Below are 17122 nucleotides of genomic sequence, written 5' to 3' on the forward strand. Positions count from 1 at the left end.
GGCAACTTGAAGTTTAACCAGTTGCCACCCGGCCTATAGCCAGATGGCGGCCAGGCGAACATCTCGTCCCTCCGGGTGGACGCCATATGGCATCTTTCCCGGCTAGCGCAATGTGCCTGCCCGCAGTGCCGCGCAGTGGCGCGATCTATTACCGGCCATGTACCTCGGACACGGCCGATGACAGATCTGTGTACCGGCCCAGTTGCCAGTACCATGTGACCTGCTGTGACCAATCACAGCAGGTCACATGACAGTTGTATACAATGGATGGCCTCCTTTCATGCCATCCATTGTATACAAGTGTGTCTAGCTGTGAATGGTCACAGCGATCACATGCACAAGCTGGGCCAATCACAGCCCAGCTGTGTTATGTGATTAGCTGTGGCCAAATCACAGCTGAGTACAAAAACAACCCTGAATGAATCGATTTCATTGGTAAATGCTTACGTATAGCAAAGAAATGCTTTGCTATAAGCAAATTGTGTAAAAAAAAAAAAAAGTCTGATCACTTCCCCAAAGTAGTACAATGTTACTATGGTAACATTATAGTACTTTGGTCATAGTGAAATATGAAAAAAAAATGTAATAAAAATTATCAATTTTTTTTTTTCGGACTGTTACCAGTCGTGTCCCTGATCACCGCCATGCCAGTTATATGATGACGCTGTACTGCACTGGTGATAGTATGTAAAAAAAAAAATAGTGAAAATCATTTTTCGGATTTCTTCATTTCCAAAAAATTATCACAAAAATATTACAACTTCAAAAAACTCACCATGCCTGTTATGAAATACGTTGGACTGTCTACTTTGCAAAAGGGGATCATTTGGGGGATATCTGTACTCCTGACATTCTTAAACCTCAAGAAATTAGATTGGCTGTCAGTACTTCAGGATTGATCAATTTTCAAACATATCCCATAGTTTGTGAACTCTATAACTTTCCTACAGACTAAATATACATCCTAATTTGGGTTATTTTCACCAAAGAAATGTAGCAGAATACATCTTGGCCCAAATATATGAAGAACAATTATTTATTTGCAAACTTTTATAACAGAAACAAAGAGAAGCATTTTTGGTCTTTTTTTTGTTAATTTAGCAAAAATAAAAACTCCAGTGTTGATTAAATACCACCAAAAGAAAGCTCTAGTGTGAAAAAAATTGATAACATTTTAGTTTGGGTACAATGTTGTATGACCGTGCAATTGTTATTCAAAGTGTGAGAGTCCCTCCATAAATTTTCTCTAGGATTAAGGTCTGGCTAGGCCACTCCATGACCTTAAAACAGAGTTCCAACTGTTTTTGTGTTTAATAAAAAAACGCTATAACTTTCACGTAAACCAATTTATTTACACATATTGTGACTTTTTTTTTTATGACGAAATTTTATTTTTGTTAAATTTTTTTACTGGACATGTTTAATAGCAAAAGGTCAAAAATATAGTTTTTTTTTCCTTAGAATTGTCGGTGTTTTTTTTTTTTATAGCGCAAAAAAAAAACATACAGATGATCAAATACCACCAAAAGAAGGCTCTATTTGTGGGAAAAAAAGGATGTAAAATTAATTTGGGTGCATGACCGTGCAATTGTCAGTTACAGTAACGCAGCGCAGTAATGCAAACAATGACCTGGTCAGGAAGGGGGGGTAAATCCTCTAGTGGGCAAGTGGTTAATAAACACACACTTACCTGTCCCAGAGTCCAGTGATGTTCTCACCCACACTGTCCCTTCTCTCCTCAATGGCGCCGGCATCTCAACTGTGGGCACTAGGCTGCGACAGCTTGCAGATTCACAGCCTGGTGCCCACTGGGACCTGTGAAAATTCCTAGGAGACTGTGGGAGGGAGGAGGGGGCCGAACTTCCGTCTCACTTCACTGAGGCAAACAGATGGAAGTGGGAGTGGGTACCTGTCAAAACCAGGTAGCCGCTCCCCCCTCCCTCCCAAAAGGTGCCAAATATGGCAGTGGAGAGGGGAGGATGTAAATCAAGCAGAGCTTCCACTTTTGAGTGGAACGCCGCTTTAATGTGCTTCTTCCTGAGCCACTCCTTTGTTGCCTTGGTGGTATGTTTTGGGTCATTGTCATGTTGGAAGACCCATCCACAACTCATATTCAGTGCTCTGGCTGAAGGAAAAAGGTTCTCATTTTACAATACATGGCGCTGTCCATTGGCCCCTTAGTGCAGCAAAGTCGGTCTGTACCTTTAATAGAGAAACCGCCCCAATGCATAATGTTTCCACTTCCATGCTTGACTGTACGGATGGTGTTCTTAGGGTCATAGTCAATCAAGCATTTTTTTCCTCCAAACATGGTGAGTCCAGTTAATGCCAGAGAGCTAAATTTTGGTCTCATCTGATCACAGCACTTTCTCCCAATCTTTCTCTGAAACATTTAGATGTTAATTGGCAAACTTCAGACAGGCCTGTACATGTGCCTTCTTGAGGAGGGGGACCTTGGGGGTGCTACAGGATTTCAATCCATGGCGGTGTATTGTGTTACCAATAGTTTGTTTGATGACTGTGGTCCCAACTGCCTTGAGATCATTCACAAATTCCTCCTGTATAGTTCTGGGCTGATCCCTCACTTTTCTCATTATCATCCTTACCCCATGAGGCAAAATCTTGCATGGAGCTCCAGACCAAGGGTGATTGATGGTTATTTTGTATTTCTTCCATTTGTGAATAATCGCTCCAACAGTTGTCTCCTTCTCACAAAGCTTCTTGCTGATGGTGTTGTAGCTCATTCCAGCCTTGTGCAGGTCTACAGTCTTGTCCCTGACGTCCTTTGACAGCTCTTTGGTCTTACCCATGATGGTGAGGTTTGAATGGAAGGAGATTCTGTGGACAGGTGTCTTTTATACAAATGAGTTGTTGTTAGGAGCACCTTCTTGAATTGACAAGACTAATCTGTGTACCACATGAGCACATAGCCAGTCTATGAGAGCCAGAATTATTGTTGGTAGAGGATTAAATACTTATTTTACTCACTGAACTGTTACTCAATTTATAGCATTTGTATGATGTGTTTTTTCTGGATTTTTGGTTGATATTCTGTCTCATTTAAAATAAATCTGTGATAAAAATTATAGACCCTTAATATTTTTGTAAATGGGCAAACTTACAAAATCTGCAGGGGATCAAATAATTATTTTTGCCATTGTAGGTCGTGCTGGAAATCAATAAATTGTAAGACTGGAAAGAGGGAAATTATTTTAGAAGCTGTGGGTTAAATTTATACATTATCTTTTAAATATTAATTTGTTTAAATGTTATGTTTGCATACAATGGATGGATACATGTATACACTCTGTCACCTAAATGAGCTCCTGCATTGTCACCCTTTCACACAAGCTTCATATGGAGATATGGCACACTGTTGTCACCATTGAAAAACCTACTTTGCCATGCTTGCATCACTGGAGTGCACACATGTAAGACTGGAAGTTATTGCAAAGTGGCTTCAGGAGATCAGCAGCACTGGGATGCAACAACTAACTAATAAAAACCAGAAACCGGTATTATTTATTGCAGCCTTTTTTAATCAGGGTGCTTTCTGGGTTCTGAGGACATATGGAGCCCCACACAGCCGTGCTGTTTTTAAGAAGGGACAGCTGGTAAGGGGAACTTCTCCCTGTACTGCTGCCATGGGGGGGCGGGGGCTGCAGCAGGATCGGGAACACCTAAAAATGGGTGGAACATGTCACATGTTCCCAAATGTGAACTTATGCTTTAAACAAAAAATTTCACAGATCATTTGGACAACTCTTTGAAAGAAACTGGCCTTTCTGGGTCTGCGAGGCCCTGAGTCCGTCAGAAGAATGGATTTTCTATTGGGGAAAGTAGGAAGGAAAAAAAATGTATGTTTATTTTTTAGTAAAATAACATTTTAACATATGGCTGCATTTTGTTTCCTATTCAGCATGCAAAGCTGCATGATTGTTTATTTTGGCCTCCAGAATTTGATTCATGCCATTTGTTTCCATCTGTACGTGAAATGTGATGGTCAACTGGTGCTATTTACTTAAACATAGTATTTTAGTACAAGCCCAGAATTTAGATAGCTAGATTCCCTTTAGTAACGTGGAATTCCTTTTTCTGCGTCTGTATGTTTGTATGAAAATTATAGCTTGTTAACTAACCTTTCTACAAACAAACATTGCATTTTCCCCACTGAAAAATGGTTTTATTTCATGCTTGTTTTGTTTGCTGTTTGTATTCCTTATAAAACATTTCTCCCCTGTTTCGTTCCAGGTCTTCCAAGAGAGAGCAAAATCCCATTTTTCATCCTATGGATCACTGAATAAGAAAGAGATGGTTTTACCTCGTCTCACAGGAGCCCTGCGCTCCTTTTCAAATGTCACCAGACAAGATGATTACAGGGGGGACTCGACAGACTTGATGGTAAAATGTTTTATATAGGATGCAAAGTGCTAAACATTCTGAATGACTCATCGATGGTAGAATGTTTTATGCATTGGCGGTAAACAGCTGTTAAAGCTGTCGTGCTAGCATTCCCAATAACTGCAGTTTGTAAATTTAGAAAAGACTATGCTTTGTATTAAAGGGGAGTTTAAAAAAAATTGCAGCATTTCTGTCTGCTGCTAAACGTTAAGCCAGTTGGTGTAACCAGTGGATTTCAAAAGGTCAAGAACAGATCTGTAAGAATTTTGTTTACTCTTTCCAGACAAATACTCTGTTTAGCAAATCTTATTGTGCAAGACCTCTAGGATTGAAAAAAAAAAAATTTTATATATATATATATATATATATATATATATATATACATACACACACACACACATACAGTCATGGCCCAAAAAATAAATAATTGGCACCCCTGCATTTCTGTCAGATAATGTACCACTTTGCCCAGAAAATTGTTACTATTACAAATTTTTAGGCATTCTCATGTTTATTTCTTTTGTTTGGATTGCTATGACACATGAAAAGTGGAGAAACAAAAAGCCCAATGTGAAACATTCCATCGAAAACTCCAAAAATGGACTGGACAAAATTATTGGCAACTTCTCAAAATTGTAAAAATGAATTGCATTCCAAGATTATTATGCTCCTGTAATTTGTAATTCAACTCACCTGTATTAGTTAACAGGTACCGACAATATAGAAATCACACCAGCAACCAGTTAAAATGGTGAAAAAGTGACCTTTCTGTTGTTTGTCTCTGTGTGCCACATGGATCATGGAGAAGAGGAAGAGCAGCAAAGAATTGTCTGAGTATTGGAGAACAAAAATTGCGGAAAAGCATGGACAATCTCAAGGTTACAAGTCTGTCTCCAGAGATCTTAATGTTCCTGTGTCCATTGTGCACAACATTGTCAAGAAGTTTACAGCCCATGGTTTTGTAGCTAATCTCTGGATGTGGATGAAAGAGAAAAATTGATCAAAGATTGCAACAAAGGATTGTTCAAATGGTGGCTAAAGAACCTTGATCAGTTTCCACACAAATTCAAGCTGACCTTCAGGGTACAACTGTGTCGGCTCGCACTACACCTCGCCATCTGAATGAAAAGGGACGCTATGGTAGGAGACCCAGGAGGTCCCCACTACTTATACAGAAACATAAAAAAGCCAGATTGCAGTTTGTCAAAACTTAGCTAATGTAGCGAATAGCCTTTTGGGAGAATGCGCTGTTGACAGACAAAACAAAATTACAGCTTTTTGGTAAAGCCCATCATTCTACTGTTCTCAGGCCTTTTAACCTTTAAAGAAAAAAAAAATACAGTACTTACAGTCAAACATGGTAGAGGTTCACTGATGTTTTGGGGTTGCTTTGCTGCTTCAGGCACTGGATGCCTTGATCGTGTTCCTAGCAATATGAAATCTAAAGACTACCAAGAATTCTGGGGTGCAATGTAGGGCCCAGTGTCAGAAAGTTGAGTCTCTGTCAGAGGTTGTGGGTCTTAAACCAGCACACATCAAAAAGCACTCAGAAATGGTTTAAGTCAAATCACTGCAGAGGACTGAACTGGTTACCAGTGAGTCTAGCTCTTAATCCCCTAGAGCACCTATGGAGAGATCTCAAAACAGTGTTTGGGAAAAAGAACTCTTCCAATCTGGGAAGACCTGGAGCAGTTGGCAAAAGAAGAGTGGTCCAAAATTCCAGTAGAGAAGTGTAAAAAACTCATTGATGGTTACAGAAAGCGATTGATTTCAGTTATTTTTTCCAAGGAGTGTGCTACCAAATATTAAATTGAGAGTGCCAATAATTTTGTCCAGTCTATTTTTTGGGTTTTGTATGGAATGTGTCAGATTTGGCTTTTTGTTTCTCAACTTTTTTGTGTCATACCAATACAAACAAAAGAAATATACAGGAGAATGCCCAGACAGAGATGCAGAGATGCCAATATTTTTGGCCGTGTGTGTATATGTATGTATGTGGACGCCTGCCTTTACACGCCTACCTGTTTACAGCTATGACCGCTTTAACTCTTCTGGGAAGGCTGTCCACAAGGTTTAGGAGTGTGTCTATGAGAATGATTGGCATTCTTCCAGAAGAGCATTTGTGAGATCAGGCACTGATTTCGGATGAGAAGGCCTGGCTCGCAGTGTCCGCACTAATTCATCCCAAAGGTTTTCTGTCGGGTTGAGGTCAGAACTCTCTGCAGGCCAGTAAAGTTCCTCCACCCCAAACTCACTCATGCATGTCTTTATGGACCTTACTTTGTGCACTGGTGCGCAATCATGTTGGAAAAGGAAGGGGCCATCCCCAAACTGTTCCCACAAAGTTGAGAGCATGAAATTATACAAAATGTCTTGGTATGCTGACGCCTTAAGAGTTCCCTTCACTGGAACTAGGGGGCCAAGCCCAACCCCCGAAAAACAACCCCAGACCATAATCCCCCTCTACCAAACTTTACACTTGGGACAATGCAGTCAGGCAAGTCCCTTTCTCTTGGCAACCGCCAAACCCAGACAAGGCCATCGGATTGCCAGACAGAGAAGTGTGATTCGTCACTCCAGAGAACATGTCTCCACTGCTCTAGAGTCCAGTGGCAGCATGCTTTACACCACTTCATCCAACGCTTTGCATTGCACTTGGTCTTGTAAGGGATTTCTGGCAAGAAGAATCGCAATCGGGAACGCGCATGCGCAAAAGAGATCCCACAGAAGAATTACCGGTTGTGCGCCGGAATGCGCGATCGCGCACACGTGCACACGCACGGTGAGGATTGGCGCCAGACGGGCTATTTAAGGAGGGCCTCTGCTCAGGTTCAGTGCTGACTGGTCTTCAGCTCCCCCCGTGTCCTGCTTGCTCCTGTACGATTCCTTTGTTGCTGACCTGGCTTGTTCCTGACCCGACTCCGATTACTCTCCTGCTCCTGGTTCCTGACTTCGGCTCTGCTCCTGACTTTGGCTTTTCCTTCTGATTCTGTACCGTTCTGCCCAACTGTTGATGACCCCGGCTATCCTATGACTCTGCTCCTGTCTTGTGTCCTGGCTACCTACCTTGCTGTGCTGCACATTGGGCAATCCACAGAACCTGCTCTGTCTAGTATTATGGTGCCCAAATCAGAGGATACTCTGCCTACCAAGGGCATCACCTGCAAGAGCCGCAAGCAACAACCACTGGCGCTCTTGTCCCCCCTGGTCCCTAGACTCCCTCTGTTCCAACCTCAGCGGGGTCAGGGCTAGTGACACAAGTAAGGCCGACCTCGTCAATTCAGTCTCCCATCAGGTACGTAACACATCTGCTCTGCTGTGAAAACCCATTCCATGAAGCTGTTTACGCACTGTTGTTGTGCTAATTTGAAGGCCACATGAAGTTTGGAGGTCTTTAGCTATTGACTCTGCAGACAGTTGGCGACTTCTGCATGCTTCAGCATGCACTGACCCTGCTCTGTCATTTTATGTGACCTACCATTTTGTGGATGAGTTGCTGTTGTTCCCAATTGCTTTCACTTTGTTATTATTTTCTGGCACTGCCTTAACCCTCTTGAGCTGGTGGATGTTAGATACCTTGCACTCCTCCACCTTCCGTATGAGGATGCCCCACAGATGCTCAGTAGGGTTTAGGTCTGGAGACATGCTTGGCCATTCCACCTTTTACCCTCAGCTTCTTTAGCAAGGCAGTGGTCATCTTGGAGGTGTTTTTGGGGTTGTTATTATGTTGGAATACTGCCGTGCGGCCCAGTCTCCGAAGGGAAGGGATCATGCTTTGCTTCAGTATGTCACAGTACATGTTGGCATTCATGGTTCCCTCAATGAACTGTAGCTCCCCAGTGCCGGAAGCACTCGTGAAGCCCCAGACCATGACACTCCCACCATCATGCTTGACTGTCGGAAAGACACACTTGTCTTTGTACTCACCTGGTTGCCGCCCCACATGCTTGACACTATCTGAATCAAATAAGTTTATCTTGGTCTCATCAGACCACAGGACATGGTTCCAGTAATCCATATCCTTAGTCTGCTTGTCTTCAGCAAACTGTTTGCGGGCTTTCTTGTACATCATCTTTAGAAGAGGCTTCCTTCTTGGACAAGAGCCATGCAGACCAGTTTGATGCAGTGTGCACTGACAGGCTGACCCCCCCCCACCCCTTCAACCTCTGCAGCAATGCTGGCAGCACTCATACATCTATTTCCTAAAGACAACCTCTGGTTATGACGCTGAGCACATGCACTCCACTTCTTTGGTCGACCATGGCGAGGCCTGTTCTCAGTGGAACCTGTCTTGTTAAACCACTGTATGGTCTTGGCCACCGTGCTGCAGCTCAGTTTTAGGGTCTTGGCAATCTTCTTATAGCTTAGGCCGGCTTTATGTAGAGCAACAATTCTTTTTTTTTAGTTCTTTGCCATGATGTGCCATGTTGAACTTTTAGTGTCCAGTATGAGGGAGTGAGAGCGAAAACACCAAATTTAACACACCTGATCCCCATTCACACCTGAGACCTTGTAACACTAACGAGTCACATGACACCGTGGAGGGAAAATGGGTAATTCTGCCCAATTTGGTAATTTTCATGTAGGTGTGTACTGACTTTTGTTGCCAGCGGTTTAGACATTAATGGCTGTGTGTTGAGTTATTTTGAGGGGACAGCAAATTTACACTGTTATACAAGCTGTACACTCACTACTTTACATTGTAGCAAAGTGTCATTTCTTCAGTGTTGTCACATGAAAAGATATAAAATATATACAAAAATGTGAGGGGTGTACTCACTTCTGTGAGATACTGTTCTTAAAGGATACGTTCAGCTTTACAAATATAATAAAAAATGCACGTTTGTTTGCAGTTAAAAAATATGCGTTTTTTTATGTTCTTAGGTAAATTATTGCACCAGCAATCAGCAGATCATGGGTGTAATGCCACAGTCCTGCAGACTATTTGTGTAGGTGTCTGCTCATGCCTCCGATGTGGTCAGGCAGTTACACAATGACAGGAAGCTTAATCGACTACCTAGACAGCCTTCCCAACAGCGCCCTGGTAGTTCATTGAGAACTATAAGCTGACCGCCTCAAAGGCTACTGGAACTTGTAGTTTTCCTATTCACAGTATACTGTGAATGAATGATGTGGGTGTAGCCACGCACGGCTGCCCTTTTTTCATATTGTGACAGCCAGCGGGAAGGGGGGGGGGGAAGCGAAGGCTGGGGCATCTAATGCATGTTACACCCTAAATTTCCTTGTAACGTTAGAAAAGATGAACTCATCCTTTTTAATTATAGCTTTGATTATGGAACTGTGATCAAAGTGGAATTCTGTAAAAATATTTTTGCATAGTTATTTTGGTCCAGTTTGGGCCAGTGTAAGTATGCATATTCTATTCCTGGCTGATCCATGTGGAAAGGGAGAATCACATTATTAGCCATTGCTACTGCAGTCAGCATCATTATCTTCTGGACTTTGTGCTGAGCAGCATGCTCTGCTGCATAGTAACCACAGGGGGTTGCTTGTTCTGCTTGAGTGCCATTCTTAGACGTTTTGCATTTTCTCAATGAATGTAAGGTGTGTTTTGATTAGACAAGGTGGAGCGGTGACATCCCAATCTCCACCTCATCCAATCACATAATGCCTTACATCCATTAAGAAAATTTCAGGATGCTTTCTGAATGGTGCCCCCTTTTTTTTTTTTTTTTTTTTTTTTTCCAGTTAACCACTTAAGCTCCGGAACGTTTTACCCCCTTCCTGACCAGGGCATTTTTTTGCTATTTGGCACCATGCTACTTTAACTGGCAAATGCGCGGTCATGCAACACTGTACCCCCATGAAATTTATATAATTTTTTTACACTAATAGAACTTTCTTTTGGTGGTATTTGATCACCACTGGGTTTTATATTTTTTATCATATAAACAAAAAATATTTTCTCTTCTAAAACCAACCCTATGAAAAAATCAAATTTCTTCATAAATTTGGACCAAAATCTATTCTGCAACATGTCTATGGTAAAAAAAATCCCAATAAGTGGTGTATATTAATTGGTTTGTGCACATTACTATAGTGTCTACAAACAATGGTATATATACTGAAATTTTTATTTATTATTTTTGTTATTCTAGTAATGGCAATTAGCATCTTATAGTTGGGACTGTGATAGTGCTGCGGGCAATCTGACAGTAACTGACACTGAGTGGGAACTGACACTGACATCACCAGTGACACTAATACAGTGATCAGTACTGATACTATATACTTTCACTTTACTAATGACACTGGCTGGGAAGGGGTTAACATCTAGGGGCAATCAAAGGGTTAACTGTGTGCGTAACAATGTGTAATGTGTGTAATATATCCTGCTAAGTGATGTGAGAAAAAAAACTCCACATCGCTGCTGTCTGTACAAAGCCCTGTGTTGTTTGTTAGCACAGGGCTCTGTACTGTCATTCGCTTAGCTGATCAGTAGGTCCCAGTGATAAATCATTGGCTGGGACCTGCTGCCTGACTTGTGCTGTAGCGAATGACAGCACAGGTTGAGTGTTGGGCGCAAATGCTGAATCATGTACGTGGTCCCGTGCAGCAGGGCTGTAGTGGGTGGTCCAGAAGTGACTAAAAGGTTCTCTATCCTGAACGTTTATATGATTTTTTTTTTTTTATTCACAGTATCTTTACATGAAATTGTACTAGAAACATTAACACCCCTTACCATGTAGTAAAAATAACACCTTTTTTTGTTTTCTTTCATTGTGTTTTTAATGTTCCAAATATTTATAGCAATGCTGGATCTAAACTTGTTTATCACAATATCTCAATTTAAGTGTAAGTCTTCTTGCGGTCATTTAATTTTGAAACAGTAGTTATTTTGAAAAGCTTTCACTTTCTCTTTGATTGCACATTTTCTCTCAAAACATTTAATTTTGAAGCAGTTTGAAGAGAGACATTTTCTTTTATCCATACTGCATTAATTTTACAGAACAAAAGATCGAAGTTGCGTGAACAAGTTTTGGAGTCTGACCTTACTTGGAAGAAAATAACTCAATTTGTCACTGGCATTGTGGACAAGGAGCATGAAGCAATAAACGAGGGTCTAAAAGAAATATTACAGGCTGCAAAACAGATTGGTAAATTACTTTTTGTTAAAGACAAATTCTTTAAATTCATGATGTGCTGTGAATTCAACTTGGTAATTTTTCACCTGGCTAGTCTGGATAGAGGAGAATCTCACTTGATTGTTTTGCAGCAAGTGAATTTCAATCTTCTGATCTCTGGTTCAATAATTCAGACTTAAATATTTACATAAGGGTGACTTTGGGGTTGTAATTCTCCTAGGTTGTCATTTTTATTGTAGTGCTTGTGATTTGGAGTGAAAGGTTTAAGCTATTACAGGGGAGATGGCACACATTTATTTACAGGCAGTTTAAATCATAAACACACACAGAATGGCAAAATGATTGCTTTCTTCTCTTGCAGTGGGAACTGACCATGGACATGAGGCAATTGAAAGTGCAGCCATGTTCCTCTTCAAGACTTTCTATGATAAAGAAACTGTCGGTCACGAAGAAACCAAGGCCATCAAACAGATGTTTGGTCCTTTTCCATCAACATGTGCTACAGTAGCATGTAATGCCACATATAGAATTGTGTCACTGCTGACTGATGAACAGCTTAAGAAACTCTCACAACATTTTCATGAGAAAAACATCGACGATACAGCATTCTTTGGGAAAAATGTCATATTTTCTGTGGAAATGTATGAGCTTGAAGAGACCGGAGATTTGCCACTAAATGGCAGCATTGAGGCAGATAATGATATTAGTCTAGACTTCCTAAAATTTCATAATGGCCAAAAAGACCATTTTAAAGGCATATCTGCTATCAGCGCTCAACAAAAACCTGGCAGTAATGAAGATGAAGGCTCTTTACTGTATGATGAGGTGGAGAGATATGTTGTGCAGAGTTCCACTGGAGGTGCCACAGTAGAAGACTTGTGCAACACTATATTTGAAATGCTGGCATCTGCTAAAAGCAATGATGAACTTCAGAATGAGGTGTGTCAATTTTGGCTCATTTTTTAAAATATTTTCAGGTGAATTTATAGTTTGAAGTGTGATTGCATGCATATAACCACAAGACAATGGAAACCTTGTATCAAGGGTTGCCCTCTGTGGGTTTGACATTGGGCAAGATTATTGCTTTGTGCAGCCAGTGGTCCCTTCATTGTATAATCAGTGTGCATTAGAAATGAAAGGCTCCAAATAAGACAGTGAATGGGATAAAAATAGAATTGGTGGAACAGTACTGCTACCTCAGGGGTCATATAATGTCAAATTTGTAATTTGAATGTGTAGTAGCATTTTCCTTCTTTATTATGGCTAGAATCAAAAACCAAATGCCAGAGCATTAGGCAATGATCTCTGCTCAGGTTTCCAAACTTTCGATAGAGCAGGCTATTAAATGCATATCTCAAAAACAAAAATCAGAGCTTGCTACTTTTTAGTTTTTTTTTTTATTTTCAGGCATTTTTTTTTCCTTTTTATGTTCACCTTGTAATCTTGTGAATAACATACATCCTTGCTCACAGATGGCTACGCTCACTTGCTCCACTGTATCTATAATGGAAGCAATGGTTGTCACACTAGCCTGCTTTCCCAATTTACACTACATACATCTCTTCCTATCTTCATCTCCATTACATTGGGGGAGATGGAATTTTTAGTCTACAGAAGATAACTTGGAAGTAAGATCACATTATTTGTGATTTCAGTTAAGTTCATAGGAAGTGACAAGGCCTTTCTTTCAAGATAACCATGCATTGTCTGTACTGGCTGAAAATGTCCCTAGCATGAAAATAAAAAACAAACGCAGCCATCACAACTACTCATAAAGTACTGGTAAACTGCAATATTTTAATTTTTTGTTCTTGGATTTATTACGCTTTTATTCACAGTGCCCGAATTCTTCTCCTGTCCTTTAGCATGGATCAGTTGACCACTGGTTTGGTCACATAACTTATGCCAGAGGCAGCCTGAAACTCCACAGTTCTGCAGGAAATATAAGTTCTTATATTTAAGAGTTTTTAAAATAGATTTACTTTTTTAAATCTTTTGTTCAGACAGTGGTCAATGTTGCTACCTTTCCTGGTGTTCCAGTGAAAACTTAATTTTTTGTGTGTGCATGTTTCAGAAGCATTATGATCTTGGTGATGGATACCTTTGTTCCTAATGTGCGTGCATTTTCTTAGTTTTCTTATGACCTTTTAATACAGTAACATATGTACAACCATTCTGCATCTCTCTGTTAGTACTTATACATGGGTATTCTTTTGACGTAAAGTGGTCCTTTCATGGGTATTCTTTTGACAAAAAGTCAACTTTTTTTCTATTTTAGTAACACTCTAGTTGTGTTTAAATGTGTCTAAGTGGTATCTTGAAAATGTTCTCTTTTATCCTGTTACATTTTCATCCTGAAAGCTCAGTGCAGTGGCAGTGTGCTTCTTGCTTATAGCTGTAAGTCTGCAGTGGGAGATCTTAAAGTGATTGTAAAAATTTTTTTTTTTAAATTAAAATAAAAAAGAAGTTATTCTTACCTGCTTTGTGCAATGGTATTGCACAAAGCGTTTGCATACCTCCTCTTCTGGGGTCTCCTGCTGCCACTGTCAGTTCCTCCTATTCTCTGAGTACTCCCTCAGCAGGCTGTGTGTTGTAGGGGCACTCGTGTGTGCGCGCTCTTGAGCCAGGCTGTGTGTGTCCATAGACATACGCAGCACGACTCTGCCTCGCCCATTCCTCACAGGATTTGATTGATGACAGCAGGAGCCAAAGTGTTTGGGGTGGTGGAGACACAGACTGTGAGGTAGTTTTTAAACCTTGATGCAGAAATTGATTTAAGGTTAAAAAAAAAAAAAAAAACCTTGGGAGTTTAGGACCATTTTTGCTACCTCTCAGGAGATTTAGAGTGTGATTCGTCATTACTGTTTTGTCTACTGTTGTTCTTACCGGAGGCTATTACATGAGGATGCAAAGCCGTGCCTCTACCAAGATGTCTAGCTCCACACAGAGAGACCGTGCAGAACAAGGCATGGTAAGTCAGTAATGGGGGAACAGTCAGTTATGGGTAGACAGTCAGTCACTACTGGTTACTAGTTTTTTGCCCTCTGCCTGTAATTTTTTTTGGCACAGTTTCCAGAGTTCAGTTTCTGTGTGGTAGTTGTTTATAGTAAAGGCAATGTCCACATTTTTCAAAAAGAAGAAAACAGATGCACCCATAACTGCAGGAAAAAAATATACATTTATTTTTTGCATATCAGCCTGCACAGCATAGCAACCACAATCAGTGGATCGCGGGTGCATTGCACAGGCTCCTGCACACTCTTCCTCCAGCTCCCTGTCTAAATGGAGGTACGGACTTTCAGATACGGAGCAGGAGGAAGTGTTAATGGGCTACAAGTGCTGTAATCACCGCACTTGTGTTCCATTGAAAACTGCAAGTTCCTCCTCCATGGTGGCAGATGTGGTGGTTTATGTAAGAATTTATTCTACTTATGAAGGGCGGTGTCCCTTTCCCTTAAACAAAATATCGCAGTGCCTCCAGCCGTTAAAATACGGCAAATATTTAATGAACCAATAATTTGGACACCTTAATAATTTGATCACCACTTATTAATATACCTTGAGTCCTTTTAGACAGTATGATTTCGTACCATACACACAAAAATTGCCTTATAATAAATAAATAGATAAATTTATTTATGTACAAAAATTATATATATATTAACACAAAACGCAAAAGACTGGTAATAAATGGATACTGGTACACACGATCAAAGATATACTATACCAATACTATACACCAAACAATGATAATAAAGATTAAAATTAAATTTAGTAATAAATGGTAATTTAGAGTACTTCAGAGGTCATTTCTCCCAAAACGTGGCCATAGAAATGGGAGAAAATATTCCCTGATAAATTGTACTCTAACCAATAAAAATTAATTAATTATGCAATATGTAAATTCTCAATATGACACCAAACAATTTTTAGCAGTAATAATATGGATCTCTCTATCTATATATGAACACCCAATGCAGTTATCACCCCAATGCAATTATTATCACTCTATACAAGAGAGGAGATAAACAATACAATATTAATTCTAAACAGTCTCACCACACCCAGAACCTGGATTATGACGCCTCCCCAGTGGATTCAGCTGGCAATTGAAACGCCTTCAGGAATGGGCACAGGGAGCAAGTGAGAGATGGTAGGTGGTAGTGTTGAAAAAATGTAGGATGGTAGAAGTACAGAGATTGAGAAATTTAGTAGAAGTTTTTAAAAGTTTGAAAGGATTAAGTAGTAGTTCTTCAGATAGGATAGATTTCAGCCTCATCAGATTTCTTAAGTTTGTCGGTTTCCTTGGTTTTTTTTTCTGTGTTTCTTAGCTTGTTTTTCTAAATGAGGTGCATGGCTTTTTATACCATCCAAACCATTGTTCTAAAAGACCCTCCAAACAGGCTTTTTGATTGGCCGGTCGAGAGGTGTATGTACCCAAGATATCTCTCACCTGTCCACTGGGGGGCAGTCAGGGATCACAAAACAATTTGAGTATTTATGATGACTCATACCTCGGGTGGAAACCAAGGTGATTTTAGATATTAAATATACGTCTCATCCAAATATATTTGATTCTACCTATAATGTTCTGGATAGGAACCATAGAAGATATATGTGTATTCAGTTATTCATTTCCCTGAGGTTCAAACTTGTGTGAAACATTTGCTTTCTGATGAAAACATACAACTGATACCAATTCACAAAATATCTTACTTTTCACCATTTCATACTTAATTTAGTGGTATGCAATCCCCAACTCTGCTGAATATATTTTTGTTTGAAAAAGAGTGTGAATAATGTGTCTCTTCTTTAATGTCTTTGTGGGTAGAAATATAAGTTCTAAGTTTCACCTTTTGGTCTTAGGAATGACACAGGAAACCTCTGTTTACTTGTCCATTGTTAAGATAATAGGGTAAACAACCAGTTATCCTTGTAGCCTTCCTTTGAGAAGTCTGTTGGATTATCACTCTCCCCAAGGTTTTGTTTAATCTTCTCAGACTTATAAGTATCGTCTCACTATTAATTTGGTCAGGTGTGGTGACTCACTGTTTGGAAGTCCAACGTTGTATTTGACTTTATAATTAGCTTTTTGTAGGTGAAATCTCCTCAACTCCAATAGACAAATGGCAATTTGTTGAGCAAACATACTTTGCCAGTCTTAGAGTCACCAACATAAGCTCTCACCATTGTCTCTCTTCTGGCCCTGTTTGACGACTTGTAGAAATTCAAATAACCTATTGTCTCTGGAACAGGTTCCTTCCACTCATTGTGGGTGTAATTTCACTAGAAGGTCATTTGAATTCTAACCAAGAAAGTTTAACCCTTAACAGACGGCTGGGCTTGTTGCTGTTGGAATGAAATTATATTTTTGATAAATAGTCCCCCAAAAGTCACTACACAGAAGGGACTTGTAGTTTATTCATTCATAGATCTCTGTAAATGACGTGGCTGTGCTGGCACACAAAATGTACAAAGTGACAGAAGCCTCCAGAGAGAAAAGCCCTGTGGTCCTGTAAGGGGAAGGGGTGAGGATGAGTGCATGGCTACATGTTTTATGTTATACCCTAAATATGGATGTTACATAATATAAAATATGGACTTCGCCATTAATT

At 40.1% G+C, this 17122-nt stretch overlaps 1 protein-coding gene across 1 annotated transcript in view; it reads left to right on the top strand.

Annotated features, from left to right (window-relative positions):
* The first annotated feature begins 4256 nt into the window (after positions 1 to 4256).
* The window catches only part of ASCC3 (activating signal cointegrator 1 complex subunit 3), a 915848-nt gene continuing 902982 nt past the window's right edge, over positions 4257 to 17122 (top strand). The window contains exons 1-3 of the mRNA XM_089665174.1: positions 4257 to 4401; positions 11372 to 11519; positions 11869 to 12446. Of these exons, the coding sequence (XP_089521300.1) occupies positions 4312 to 4401; positions 11372 to 11519; positions 11869 to 12446 (816 nt within the window). The 5' untranslated portion in view covers positions 4257 to 4311. The remainder of the gene's footprint in view (positions 4402 to 11371; positions 11520 to 11868; positions 12447 to 17122) is intronic.

This window comes from Staurois parvus, unplaced genomic scaffold, assembly GCF_062004578.1.
Source record: "Staurois parvus isolate SC_StPar_1 unplaced genomic scaffold, SC_StPar_1.0 ptg000048l, whole genome shotgun sequence".
In the NCBI taxonomy this organism is placed as follows: domain Eukaryota; kingdom Metazoa; phylum Chordata; class Amphibia; order Anura; family Ranidae; genus Staurois; species Staurois parvus.